We start from the raw sequence: 14,785 nt of genomic DNA, 5'->3' as shown, positions 1-14,785 counted from the left end.
AGGTTAAAAAGGTGAACATTTAAATTTTTGATTTTTAGTAGCCTTAAAACATCATTATTGGGCTTCCCTGGTGGCGCAGTGGTTGAGAATCTGCCTGCCAATGCAGGCAGGGGACACGGGTTCGAGCCCTGGTCTGGGAAGATCCCACATGCTGCGGAGAACTAGGCCCATGAGCCACGACTACTGAGCCTGCACGTCTGGAGCCTGTGCCCTGCAACAAGAGAGGCTGCGGCAGTGAAAGGCCCGAGCACCGTGATGAAGAGTGGCCCCCGCTTGCTGCAACTAGAGAAAGCCCTTGCACAGAAACGAAGACCCAACACAGCCATAAATAAATAAATAAATAAATAAAATAAAAACATCATTATTAATAGCATGATTGAATATACATTATTATATTTTATAATATTGATTTAGCCTGATTTGGGCTAAGTTTATTTTCTTTCAGAACTTGGTTTTAATATCTCTCATAGCTGGAAAAAACTCAACATTAGGTAAATCCAAGTGGAAGATTTTAGTGTACTCACTAAATCATGATACTTATTTTCACTTCCATCCACCAGTTATGTAAAAGTTTTTCTTGAAATACGACTAAATTTCATCTTCTGATATGAGTCTGTCATTCTTACACACTATTAAAAAGTGTTGCTTTTTTTTTTCTATCTGCAGCAAGGGAATCCCCTGCCATCACTTGATTTTAATTTAATTTAATATATTTTTAATTGTATTTTATTTTATTTTTTGGCCATAGGGTGCAAGCATGCGGGATCTTAGTTCCCTGACCAGGAATCAAAGCCACATCCCCTGCAGTGAAAGTGCAGAGTCTTAACCACTGAACCACCAGGGAAGTCCCAAGTATTGCATTTTTATATTTTTAACCAGTAAGACCACTGTAGAGCTTTATTTGGAAGATAATATTTTAGCACTGCCTCAAGGTTAGTGAAAGTGGTCAGTATAGTATTTCAACCTTCATCTTGAGTTCTTGAGGTCAGACTTGCTTTATGTAATTCAGAGAGCAAATCTCTGATATTCTGGGCAGGGGGAAAGGTAAGGGGAAGCTGTCTTTACAGCTTCTACTATTTAAAATAATGTAAACCATAGATTCACTTAACTGGTTATTGTATGCAATGATACATAGTTATTTCTTCAGCTTGAAAACAAATAAAATAGAAGTTTTAGTATTTGGATGGCGGGGCCAGCACTCTCAGTAGATCATCTAGCCATCTCCTTTGGAGAACATGCTTTATACCCATTGGTGGCTGAATCCTGCTGATCTTCACAGGGATATTTTTTGTGATTGTTCACATCATGCCCATTTGATGGGGATGGTGATTGTTGCATCTCACGCAAATTGATTTTTCTCCGGCTTCTGTCTTCTCTCCCTTTATCTGTCCCTCATACCTCTCCCTGATTCATCTTTATGCAGCACCCTTGCACCTCAAGTCCTCTCTTCAGTTCATGCTCACTATTCTGGAATATACTTTAATCATTTCTAGTATCATTGGTTTACTCATTATTTTCTTGTGAATAATCCATTTCCTGTTCTGCATTTCCTAAGAGAACCATTGACTTTCAGAGATTCTAGCTCAATGCTCAGTAAGAAAGAACTTTACGTAGGAACAAAGAAGAACATACTCCTTCATGTGAATTTAAAAATAACCAAAGTAAGCTTTCAAAAAACAGTTCACCTTTACTACATGTATATCCTTTTCTATTTTGTTCTCTTTCATTTTTCAAAATCCTGGTCATGAGCCACTGAATTGATTTTATTTTATATTTATTTTTTTATTTTAAAAACATTATGGGAGTATAATTGCGTTACAGTGGTGTGTTAGTTTCTGCTTTATAACGAAGTGAATCAGCTGTACATATACATATATCCCCATATCTCCTCCCTCTTGCGCCTCCCTCCCACCCTCCCTATCCCACCCCTCCAGGCGGTCACAAAGCACCGAGCTGATCTCCCTGTGCTATGCGGCTGCTTCTGACTAGCTTTACGTTTGGTAGTGTATATATGTCCATGCCTCTCTCTCGCTTTGTCACAGTTTACCCTTCCCCTCCCCATATCCTCAGGTCCATTCTCTACATCTGCGTCTTTATTCCTGTCCTGCCCCTAGGTAATTCAGAACCATTTTTTTAGATTCCATATATATGTGTTAGCATACGGTATTTGTCTTTCTCTTTCTGACTTACGTCACTCTGTATAACAGACTCTAGGTCTATCCATCTCATTACAAATAGCTCAGTTTCGTTTCTTTTTATGGCTGAGTAATATTCCATTGTATATATGTGCCACATCTTTATCCATTCATCTGATGATGGAAACTTAGGTTGTTTCCATCTCCAGTCTGTTATAAATAGAGCTGCAATGAACATTTTGGTACATGACTCTTTTTGAATTACGTTTTTCTCAGGGTATATGCCCAGTAGTGGGATTGCTGGGTCGTATGGTAGTCCTATTTTTAGTTTTTTAAGGAACCTCCATACTGTTCTCCATAGTGACTGTACCAATTCACATTCCCACCAGCAGTGCAAGAGTGTTCCCTTTTCTCCACACCCTCTCCAGCATTTATTGTTTCTAGATTTTTTGCTGATGGCCATTCTGACTGGTGTGAGATGATATCTCATTGTAGTTTTGATTTGCATTTCTCTAATTAATGATGTTGAGCATTCTTTCATATGTTTGTTGGCAGTCTGTATATCTTCTTTGGAGAAATGTCTATTTAGGTCTTCTGCCCATTTTTGGATTGGGTTGTTTGTTTTTTTGTGATTGAGCTGCATGAGCTGCTTATAAATTTTGGAGATTAATCCTTTGTCAGTTGCTTCATTTGCAAATATTTTCTCCCATTCTGAGGGTTGTCTTTTGGTCTTGTTTATGGTTTCCTTTGCTGTGCAAAAGCTTTGAAGTTTCATTAGGTCCCATGTGTTTATTTTTGTTTTTATTTCCATTTTTCTAGGAGGTGGGTCAAAAAAGATCTTGCTGTGATTTATGTCATAGAGTGTTCTGCCTATGTTTTCCTCTAAGAGTTTGATAGTTTCTGGTCTTACATTTAGGTCTTTAATCCATTTTGAGCTTATTTTTGTGTATGGTGTTAGGGAGTGATCTAATCTCATACTTTTACATGTCCCTGTCCAGTTTTCCCAGCACCACTTATTGAAGAGACTGTCCTTTCTCCACTGTACATTCCTGTCTCCTTTATCAAAGATAAGGTGACAATATGTGCATGGGTTTATCTCTGGGCTTTCTATCCTGTTCCATTGATCTATCTTTCTGTTTTTGTGCCAGTACAATACTGTCTTGATTACTGTAGCTCTGTAGTATAGTCTGAAGTCAGGGAGCCTGATTCCTCCAGCTCCGTTTTTTGTTCTCAAGATTGCTTTGGCTATTCAGGGTCTTTTGTGTTTCCATACAAATTGTGAAATTTTTTGTTCTAGTTCTGTGAAAAATGCCAGTGGTAGTTTGATAGGGATGGCATTGAATCTGTAGATTGCTTTGGGTAGTGGAGTCATTTTCACAATGTTGATTCTTCCAATCCAAGAACATGGTATATCTCTCCATCTATTTGTATCATTAATTTCTTTCATCAGTGTCTTAAAATTTTCTGCATACAGGTCTTTTGTCTCCTTAGGTAGGTTTATTCCTAGATATTTTATTCTTTTTGTTGCAGTGGTAAATGGGAGTGGTTTTTTGATTTCACTTTCAGATTTTTCATCATTAGTGTATAGGAATGCCAGAGATTTCTGTGCATTAATTTTGTATCCTGCTACTTTACCAAATTCATTGATAAGCTCTAGTAGTTTTCTGGTAGCATCTTTAGGATTCTCTATGTATAGTATGATGTCATCTGCAAACAGTGACAGCTTTACTTCTTCTTTTCCGATTTGGATTCCTTTTATTTCCTTTTCTTTTCTGATTGCTGTGGCTAAAACTTCCAAAACTATGTTGAATAAGAGTGGTGAGGGCTTCCCTGGTGGTGCAGTGGTTGAGAGACCGCCTGCCGATGCAGGGGACACGGGTTCGTGCCCCGGTCTGGGAGGATCCCACATGCCGCGGAGCGGCTGGACCTGTGGGCCATGGCCGTTGTGCCTGCGCGTCCGGAGCCTGTGCTCCGCAACGGGAGAGGCCACAACAGTGAGAGGCCCACGTACCACAAAAAAAAAAAAAAAAAGTGGTGAGAATGGGCAACCTTGTCTTGTTCCTGATCTTAGTGGAAATGCTTTCAGTTTTTCACCATTGAGGACGATGTTGGCTGTGGGTTTGTCATATATGGCCTTTATTATGTTGAGGAAACTTCCCTCTATGCCTACTTTCTGCAGGGTTTTTATCATAAATGGGTGTTGAATTTTGTCAAAAGCTTTTTCTGCATCTGTTGAGATGATCATATGGTTTTTCTCCTTCAATGGGTTAATATGGTTTATCACATTGATTGATTTGCTTATATTGAAGAATCCTTGCATTCCTGGGATAAATCCCACTTGATCGTGGTGTATGATCCTTTTGATAATGCTGTTGGATTCTGTTTGCTAGTATTTTTTTGAGGATTTTTGCATCTATGTTCATCAGTGATATTGGCTTGTACTTTTCTTTCTTTGTGACATCCTTGTCTGGTTTGGGTATCAGGGTGATGGTGGCCTTGTAGAATGAGTTTGGGAGTGTTCCTCCCTCTGCTGTATTTTGGAAGAGTTTGAGAAGGATGGGTGTTAGCTCTTCTCTAAATAGAATTTGCCTGTGAAGCCATCTGGTCCTGGGCTTTTGTTTGTTGGAAGATTTTTAATCACAGTGTCAATTTCAGTGCTTGGGATTGGTCTGTTTATATTTTCTATTTCTACCTGTTTGTCTCGGAAGGTTGTGCTTTTCTAAGAATTTGTGCATTTCTTCCAGGTTGCCCATTTTATTGGCATAGAGTTGCTTGTAATAATCTCTCATGATCTTTTGTATTTCTGCAGTGTCAGTTGTTCTCTTTTTTCATTTCTAATTCTATTGATTTGAGTCTTCTCCCTTTTTTTCTTGATGAGTCTGGCTAATGGTTTATCAATTATGTTTATCTTGTCAAAGAACCAGCTGTTAGTTTTACTGATCTTTGCTATTGTTTCCTTCATTTCTTTTTCATTTATTTCTGATCTGATCTTTATGATTTCTTTCATTCTGCTAACTTTGGGGGGTTTTTGTTCTTCTTTCTGTAATTGCTTTAGGTGTAAGGTTAGGTTGTTTATTTGAGATGTTTCATGTTTCTTGAGGTAGGATTCTGTTGCTATAAACTTCCCTCTTTGAACTCCTTTTGCTTCATCCCATACGTTTTGGGTCATCGTGTTTTCATTGTCATTTGTTTCTAGGTATTTTTTAATTTCCTCTTTGATTTCTTCAGTGATCTCTTGGTTATTTAGTAGTGTATTGTTTAGCCTCCATGTGTTTGTATGTTTTACAGATTTTTTTCCTGTAATTGATATCTAGTCTCATAGCGTTGTGGTTGGAAAAGATACTTGATACGATTTCTATTTTCTTAAATTTACCAAGGCTTGATTTGTGACCCAAGATAATGATGTATCCTGGAGAATGTTCCATGAGCACTTGAGAAGAAAGTGTATTCTGTTCTTTTTGAATGGAATGTCCTCTATATATCAGTTAAGTCCATCTTCTTTAATGTATCATTTAAAGCTTGTGTTTCCTTTTTTAGTTCATTTTGGATGATCTGTCCATTGGTGAAAGTGGGGTGTTGAAGTCCTCTACTACGATTGTGTTACTGTCAATTTCCCCTTTTATGGGTGTTAGCATTTGCCTTATGTACTGAGCTGCTCCTATGTTTGGTGCATAAATATTTACAATTGTTATATCATTCTCTTGGATTGATCCTTTGATCGTTATGTAGTGTCCTTCTTTGTCTCTTGTAATAGTCTATTTTAAAGTCTATTTTGTTTGATATGAGAATTGCTACTCCAGCTTCCTTTAATTTCCATTTGCATGGAATATTGTTTTCCATCCCCTCACTTTCAGTCTGTATGTGTCCCTAGGTCTGAAGTGGATCTCTTGTAGACAGCATATACATGGGTCTTATTTTTGTATCCATTCAGCCAGTCTGTGTCTTTTGGTGGGAGCATTTAATCCATTTATGTTTAAGGTAGTTATCGATATGTATGTTTCTATTACCATTTTCTTAATTGTTTTGGGCTTATTATTGTAGGTCTTCTCCTTCTCTTGTGTTTCCTGCCTAGAGAAGTTCCTTTAGCATTTGTTGTAAAGCTGGTTTGGTGGTGTTGAATTCTTTTAGCTTTTGCTTGTCTGTGAAGCTTTTAATTTCTCCATCCAATCTGAATGTGATCCTTGCTGGGTAGAGTAATCCTGGTTGTAGGTTTTTCCCTTTCATCCCTTTAAATATGTCCTGCCACTCCTTTCTGGCTTGCAGAGTTTCTGCTGAAAGATCAGCTGTTAACCTTATGGGGATTCCTTCTGTATGTTAATTTTTGTTTTTCTCTTGCTGCTTTTAATAGTCTTTGTATTTAATTTTTTTTTTTTTTGTTTTTTTTTTTTTTTTTTTTTTTTTTTTTTTTGCGTTATGTGGGCCTCTCACTGTTGTGGCCTCTCCCGTTGCGGAGCACAGGCTCCGGACGCACAGGCCCAGCGGCCATGGCTCACGGGCCCAGCCGCTCCGCGGCATGTGGGATCTTCCCAGACCGGGGCACGAACCCGTGTCCCCTGCATCGGCAGGCAGACTCTCAACCACTGCGCCACCAGGGAAGCCCTGTATTTAATTTTTGATAGTTTGATTAATATGTGTCTTGGCATGTTTCTCCTTGGATTTATCCTGTATGGGCCTCTCGGTGCTTCCTGGACTTGATTGACTATTTCCTTTCCCACATTAGGGAAGTTTTCAGCAATAATCTCTTCAAATATTTTCTCATTCCCTTTCTTTTTTCTCTTTTTCTTCTGATACCCGTATAATTCGAATGTTGGTGCGTTTAATGTTGTCCCAGAGGTCTCTGAGACTGTCCTCAATTCTTTTCATTCTTTTTTCTTTATTCTGCTCTGTGGTAGTTATTTCCACTATTTTATCTTCCAGGTCACTTATCCTTTCTTCTGTGTCAGATATTCTGCTATTGATTCCTTCTAGAGAATTTTTAATTTCATTTATTGTGTTGTTCACCATTGTTTGTTTGCTCTTTCGTTCTTCTAGGTCCTTGTTAAACATTTATTTTCTCCATTCTGTTTCCAAGATTTTGGATCGTCTTTACTATCATTACTCTGAACTCCTTTTCAGGTAGACTGCTTATTTCCTCTTCATTTGTTTGGTGTTGGATTTTTACCTTGCTCCCTCATCTGCTGTGTGTTTCTCTGTCTTCTCATTTTGCTTAACTTACTGTGTTTGAGGTCTCCTTTTCACAGGCTGCAGGTTCATAGTTCCCGTTGTTTTTGGAGTCTGCCCCCAGTGGCTAACGTTGGTTCATTGTGTTGTGTAGGCTTCCTGGTGGAGGGGACTTATGCCTCTGTTTTGGTGGATGAGGCTGGATCTTGCCTTTCTGGTGGGTGGGACTGCATCTGGTGATGTGTTTTGGGGTGTCTGTGACCTTATTGTGATATTAGGCAGCCTCTCTGCTAATGGGTGGGGTTGTGTTCCTGTCTTGTTAGTTGTTTGGCATAGGGTGGCCTGCACTGTAGCTTGCTGGTCGTTGAGTGGAGCTGGGTCTTAGCATTGAGATCGAGATCTCTGGGAGTGCTTTTGCCGTTTGACATTAGGTGGAGCGGGGAGGTCTCTGGTGCACCAGTGTCCTGAACTTGGCTCTCCCACCTCAGAGGCTCAGGCCTGACACCCGGCTGGAGCACCAAGACCCTGTCAGCCACACGGCTCGGAAGAAAGGGGAGAAAGAAAAGAAAGAAAGAGAAAAATAAAGTTATTAAAATAAAAAATAAAAAAATTATTAAAAGTACAAAAAGAATTAAAAAGTAATAAAAAAAGAAAGAAAGAAAGAAAGAAGAGAGCGACCAAACCAAAAAACAAATCCACCAATGATAACAAGCGCTAAAAACTATCCTAAAAAAAAAACAACGGACAGACAGAACCCTAGGACAAATGGTTAAATCAAAGCTATACAAACAAAATCACACCAACTCCACCTCCTCAATTTTGGGATGTTTCGTTGTCTATTCATGTATTCCACAGATGCAGGGTACGTCAAGTTGATTGTGGAGATTTAATCGGCTGCTCCTGAGGCTGCTGGTAGCTATTTCCCTTTCTCTTTGTTCGCACAGCTCCTGGGGTTCAGCTTTGGATTTGGCCCCGCCTCTGCACGAGGGCGTCTGTTCCCCACCCAGACGGGACTGGTTTAAAGTAGCAGCTCATTAAGGGGCTCTGGCTCACTCAGGCTGTGAGGAGGGAAGGGTACAGAATGTGGAATGCAGGGTGAGCCTGCGGCCGCAGTGGCTGGCATGATGTTGCAACAGTCTGAGGCGCGTGTGTGTTCTCCTGGGGAAGCTGTCCCTGGATCACGGGACCCTGGCAGTGGCAGGCTGCACAGGCTCCCGGGAGGGGAGGTGTGGATAGTGACCTGTGGTTGCACACAGGCTTCTTGGTGGCTACAGCAGCAGCCTTAGCATCTCATGCCCGTCTCTGGGGTCCGCACTGATAGCCGCGGCTCGCGCCCGTCACTGGAGCTCATTTAGGCGGTGCTCTGAATCCCCTCTCCTTGAGCACCCCGAAACAACGGCCTCTCACCTCTTAGGCAGGTCCAGACCTTTTCCCGGACTCCCTCCCCGCTAGCTGTGGCGCACTAGCCCCTTCAGGCTGTGTTCACGCAGCCAACCCCAGTCCTCTCCCTGCGCTCCGACCGAAGCCCGAGCCTCAGCTCCCAGCCCCGCCTGCCCCGGCGGGTGAGCAGACAAGTCTCTCGGGCTGATGGGTGCTGGTCGGCACCGATCCTCTGTGCGGGAATCCCTCCACTTTGCCCTCCGCACCCCTGTTGCTGCGCTGTCCTCCCCGGCTCCGAAGCTTCCCTCCTCCGCCACCCGCAGTCTCCGCCTGCGAAGAGGCTTCTAGTGTGTGGAAACCTTTCTTCCTTCATGGCTGCCTCCCACTGGTGCAGGTCCCGTCCCTATCCTTTTGTCTCTGTTTTTTCTTTTTTCTTTTGCCCAACCCTGGTATGTAGGGCGTTTTCTGCCTCTTGGGAGGTCTGAGGTCTTCTGCCAGCGTACAGTAGGTGTTCTGTAGGAGTTGTAGCTGTATTTCTGGTGTATCCGTGGGGAGGAAGGTGATCGCCATGGCCTACTCCTCTGCCATCTTGAAGGTCTGAATTGATTTTAGACTCACAAATAGCTAACAGCCAAAGGTTCAAAAAGCACCATCCTTGTTCTTTCTTCACCATTACTGGCCCTACAGTTTTGAGGTTTCCTTTGTGCCCGCCTCTGTCTTTTTCTAAAGTCTTTTCTGCCATAGAGCCTCTGTGCTGACTTTAATCTCTCTCTGGAATCCTCTTCCCTTAAATCTATATGGCTAGTTCCCTCATATCATTTGGCTCCTAGCTCAAATGTCATGGACACCTCAGAGGGGCGTTCTCTGTTCACCCAACCACAGTTAGCCCTCTTTTTTCATTTGCTAGCACATCACCATATTTTTATTTTCTTCATGGCACTTACTATATCTGAAATTAATTATTTGTGTTTTATTATCTGATTTTTTCATATCCCATTCACACTTACCAGTCTGAGTACAGGTTCCCTGAGGAGAAGGAGGTTATGTGTCTTATTCACCATTACATCCTTAGCTTTGAAAACAGTGTTGGCACCTAAAGTAGGTGCTCAAATAGTTGAATGAATGAGTAGCACTTTGCTTAAATTTTTATGTTATGAAAGTCAAGCTTTTATCATACTCCAGTGAAACTGATATGGTAAATAAGCATGGTTCATGGGTAAACACATAATACTTAACTTTCCATGTATGACTTGCCTACTATATGTAGTAATAGCATTAACTATTGGTTGAGTGTGAGGGATGTCTCAGCCATTGCTCTACCTTCTTTACAAGTGTCTTCGCATTTAATTCTCTCAGCAACTCTGCAGTAAGTGGTGGTCTCCTAATTTGACAGATGAAGAAACTGAGTCTCAAAAATAAGTAACTTGCCTTAGGGTCGAGATTTAATCTTCCCCAGTGTCCTCACTCTTAACAGGTACCCGAGACTGCCTCCCTACCCTAAAGATGAGAATCCTCAGAGGCAGGGAACTTGAAATTAACTTGAAATTAATCATCATCATTATGGAATGCTTTGAGTCAATAAAGTGTTTAGAGCTGTAAGCAAAGTTAATGGGGCATATAAACATTATAATTACATATCTGTTGCTATCAATTCAGAATCTTTTTTGATAGGCATTTTCTTTCTTTCCAAATAGTTTGTGGAGACGTTTCTGTTGGAGAGGAAGAAGGTGAAGGTGAAACTGGTTGGATTGAAGGAGCTGCGATCCTCTTGTCAGTAGTGTGTGTAGTATTAGTAACAGCTTTCAATGACTGGAGTAAGGAAAAACAGTTCAGAGGTTTGCAGAGTCGAATTGAACAAGAACAGAAGTTCACAGTCATCAGGGGTGGTCAGGTCATTCAGATACCTGTAGCTGACATTACAGTTGGAGATATTGCTCAAGTGAAATATGGTAAGTAAAAAAGGGCAGTGCATCTTACACATGATGTGATGTTATTGTAATCTTGTTCACAGTTTAGCATACCTTTATTTTGTTTTAGGTGATCTTCTTCCCGCTGATGGCATACTTATTCAAGGCAATGATCTTAAAATTGATGAAAGCTCATTGACTGGTGAATCTGATCATGTTAAGAAGTCTTTAGATAAGGATCCCTTACTTTTATCAGGTATGAATTTCTTTTATAACTGAACTTTTTCCTCCTCCGCAACTATATACCACTGTCAGCAAACAGTTCCCCGAAGAGCCAGTAATGTGAAGAGGATTCTGTATTTTATGTTAGCTTCTACCCTTATAAACTTTAGAGACGTTCTTTTGTAAGTCAGCAGAGACATTAGAGATCTTTAAATCCAGAACTGTATTTTTACAAATGAGGAACCCGAGTCCAAAAAAATGAAGAGATTTGAGAGTCGGTGTTAGTTAATGTTAGTATAATGATAAAACTAAAGTATAAGCCTAATGATCTCTGTTAAATTGAGCTGTTTTACATTTATTCTTAAGGGCTATTGTAATATAAAATTAAAGAATGATTGTGTGTTTAAAGCAAATTAATGAATTTTCTATGATGGTCTACAAAGGACAGGATTTAAAAAAAAACAACTCATAAAATCCTTAAAGTTAACCTAATGTCGCTCCCTCATTTAACTACTGAGGAGTGAGTCCGAGACATCAATTATTTATCTAAGGTAATATGATTAATAATAAATAGGTCCAGGAGTAGTACCACATCTACTAGGCAGAACTGAATTTGCACACGGTTAAGACATGTTCTGAAAATCTAAGGCTTTGTGTAGGTGAGGGTGCTGTCTGAAAAGGGGAGGTACGTGTCTACTTAGGAGGTTTTTACAACAGCTTAACTGTTGATAGCTAGACCTAAGGTTAACTGGAAATGAAATGGAAGGGATGATGAAAAAAATTACAAGCTGCCTTCTAAGATGCTACATGAAAGGAAACCAGAGTACCACAACTTGTCTCCAAAATTATACCAGTTCCTTAGCTTTTTATTTTCAGTTTCCTACTCTTTAATTTTCTAGTGTTCTTTATAGAATTTACAAAATTGCTTTTAAGACATTTGGTTTAAATATATTTTTAGATTGAGTTGTACTAGCATTTGGACTAAAAAAATGTTGCCTATTTGTCTTTAATTATTATTTTCAGATGTTAATGGAATGCTAACATTTCCTACATTGTAAGGAGATTCTGCTTATTTAAATATTTAATAACTTGGCAGCTATACTTTTCACTTCTTCTCTGTGAACTTAATATTCTAATTGGTTGGGCATGGTTTTACTGAAACCAAAGTCAAACGTGTGACAAGGGTCAGTTAAATTAGAATCACAACTTCGGGGCACATACCTAAGTTTAGCTATTACCTTTTTAAGATTTGTAAATATGTGCCAAAAGGCTTATTGTAAAACGTCCCACCACTAAAAATCAGAGTAATTTCATGTATATACGTTTATAAACAGCATTATAAATAGGGGGAAAGTTTCATTTTAATATAGAGTTTTGTTTCTTTGAAAAAATCTTGGGATTTGTATACCTTCAATATCCTGCACTACTAAGAACACTCCTACTCGATTTGAATTTTTCTTTATATTGCTCTGCTTGAAATTCATTCCAAATAGAAATATCTTGGATATATAATGTATTTAAGTTTAATGTATACTTATTTTACTTATTCCTTGCCATACTTCTAAGAAACTGTTGGTTAATGTTAGCCAAGTAAAATCTATGATTTTTCCAAAGGAGAGGGAAGCTAGCTGGTCATACCTAACTGCCACAGACTGACCAGGCCACAGTATTTGGTGAACTGAGGTAGTCTCCTCTTGCCTTTTTGCCATGTATACTTCATGGGCTTTGATGTACATCTAGCTTATTCACACAGTGCTTAGCTCTTCAGAATGACATCCTTTAACGGAATCTTGGTCCTTTTCTGTTTTAACAGACATGGCTGGTAAGTTTTTGTAGACTCAGGTTCCCGACACACCACGTATACCAAGAGGACTCTATAAATTTTCCATGTTTAAGAAAAGACTGAAATAAGTTTCTGGAGTCCCTTATCACAGTACGGGTGGGAAAGTTTTTCTGCATTTATTTCCCTCTTCCAAAAATGTACTGAAAACATGAAATGCATTTATTTTTAAATTTATTCTCATGATGCCATCTCTCACTGCTGTTCTTGGCTTTTTAAATTTAGATGTTTAAAAGCAGTTATTCAGTTAGCGGTAGGGATATGACCAGAACAAAAGCTGTTTACTTTGCCTGAGCATATTAGCTGCCAACATTTGATTACCTGTGGTCAAGAAGAACAGAACATAAAAAACTGAAATTTGCTGAAAGCTAGAATTGTTAAAAGAAATAAACTGTCTTTTACATTTAGTCCTTGCTCAATAAATATTGTTTCACTGTCCTTTATTTCTTGTTTCCCTTGCATTTTTACTGGCAAAGAAGCTAATAATTAGTGAAATAGTCAGAATATAGATTTTTTAAAGCAAGAAAATCAAAGGCCTAAAAATTCATATTGGATAAATTCCTTAGTAATTAATAGCCAAATATAAATGTTTAAGTACTGGAGTAAGTAGGTATGCTTTACGATCTTATTTTGCAAATAACCATTGAACATTGTTTTGGTACACAGGATTGTATAGTATGTGCTACAGACCCTGCCCTCCAGGTGGTAGTAACCTAGGAGATCAAATAAATAAGTGATAACTATAAAGACTTTATTGAGTATATTAAAAAGAGTTAAGTTTTGAAAGTTACTTAAAATTCACAAAAATATTAGAGAGGTGGGAAGCCTTTTAATGAGTGAGGGAAAGACGCAGAGGTGTGGTCGTACAGGTTGGAGAGTTGTGAGCAACCTTAGTGACATTATATCCTAAGAAGAATATACCCTCTGTGCTCTGACAGAGCTGGATTGAATCTGCCTTGTCCCTTAATAGTTGTGTAAACTTGGGCAAGTTTCTAGGAAATAAGAAGAATCATGCCTGCTGCTTGCAAGACTGTTGTGAGGGACGGAGTCAGAATTCAGTCAGTGTTCCCATCTCTGCTCCCCAGCTTTTTGTAATGGAGTTTTTTTTTACTTTTTTTTTTTTTTTTTTTGGTGGTACACGGGCCTCTCACTGTTGTGGCCTCTCCCGTTGCGGAGCACAGGCTCCGGACGCGCAGGCTCAGCGCCCATGGCTCACAGGCCCAGCCGCTCCGCGGCATGTGGGATCTTCCTGGACCGGGGCACGAACCCATGTCCCCTGCATCGGCAGGCGGACTCTCAACCACTGCGCCACCAGGGAAGCCCTGTAATGGAGTTTTATGTTAGGCTAATGGATGAAAAAGTTTGGAGTGTTGTTTGGTCTCCATGTGAAGACTTTGAACTTTATTCAGTAGTCAGTGAGGGTCAGAAGTTTTGGAGCCACGAGAGGCTTATGATAAAATCACATCTTAGGAAGGGTAAACTTATTTCAGGATGAACTGGAAAGACAGAAACTAGCTAGGCTGCTTGCTGTTGTAGTGATCTAGGTGGGCTGGCATGAAAGCCTGGGTTAGGGAAAGGTGGTAGGGTTGGCTTGGGAATATGTCAGTTGTTGCTGTGTGATCCTTTTTGTTGTAAGCACATTTCTTTATAAGTGAATTGCCCCTAATAATAATAATACAGTTATAATTTAAATACTGAACATTCGTTGAACCCCTAAAATTCCAGGCAATGTGCCAAACACTTTACACTTACAGACTTAATTTGCGTCTCATTTTTACAAAGTGTAGGTACTGTTATCCATGTTTATGGACTAGTAATTGAGATGTTACAGTTTGCCCAGTATCACATGATAAATGAGTAGTAGAGTGAGCTTTGAACTCAGATGACTTATTACAGACATAAAACCTTAAGCACAAGAATTTTGGTTTTACTTAATGTGTTGTTGAATTTTAAAAACACATTTTCTGTTGTTGTAGGTACTCATGTAATGGAAGGCTCTGGAAGAATGGTAGTTACTGCTGTGGGTATAAATTCTCAAACTGGAATTATCTTTACCTTACTTGGAGCTGGAGGTGAAGAGGAAGAGAAGAAAGATGAGAAGAAAAAGGAAAAGAAAAGTAAGGATAGCTATATGCTATAAG

At 39.6% G+C, this 14,785-nt stretch overlaps 1 protein-coding gene across 16 annotated transcripts in view; it reads left to right on the top strand.

Moving 5' to 3' along the window:
• ATP2B1 (ATPase plasma membrane Ca2+ transporting 1) overlaps positions 1–14,785 on the top strand; it is a gene marked incomplete at both ends in the record, with an annotated part of 71,840 nt that overhangs the window by 16,306 nt on the left and 40,749 nt on the right. For 10 of the 16 annotated variants that reach the window (XM_079714301.1, XM_079714297.1, XM_079714296.1 and 7 more), the window contains 3 exons: positions 10,370–10,624; positions 10,713–10,838; positions 14,621–14,761. The exons of 2 other annotated variants lie outside the window; for them this stretch is intronic. In XM_079714301.1, coding sequence (XP_079570427.1) covers positions 10,370–10,624; positions 10,713–10,838; positions 14,621–14,761 — 522 coding nt within the window. The remainder of the gene's footprint in view (positions 1–10,369; positions 10,625–10,712; positions 10,839–14,620; positions 14,762–14,785) is intronic. 4 more of the 16 variants (XM_079714291.1, XM_079714290.1, XM_079714288.1 and 1 more) reach the window with 2 other exon arrangements.

Source organism: Hyperoodon ampullatus (assembly GCF_949752795.1).
Source record: "Hyperoodon ampullatus genome assembly, chromosome: 11".
NCBI lineage: Eukaryota > Metazoa > Chordata > Mammalia > Artiodactyla > Ziphiidae > Hyperoodon > Hyperoodon ampullatus.
This window is presented reverse-complemented; position numbering and strand designations above follow the sequence as displayed.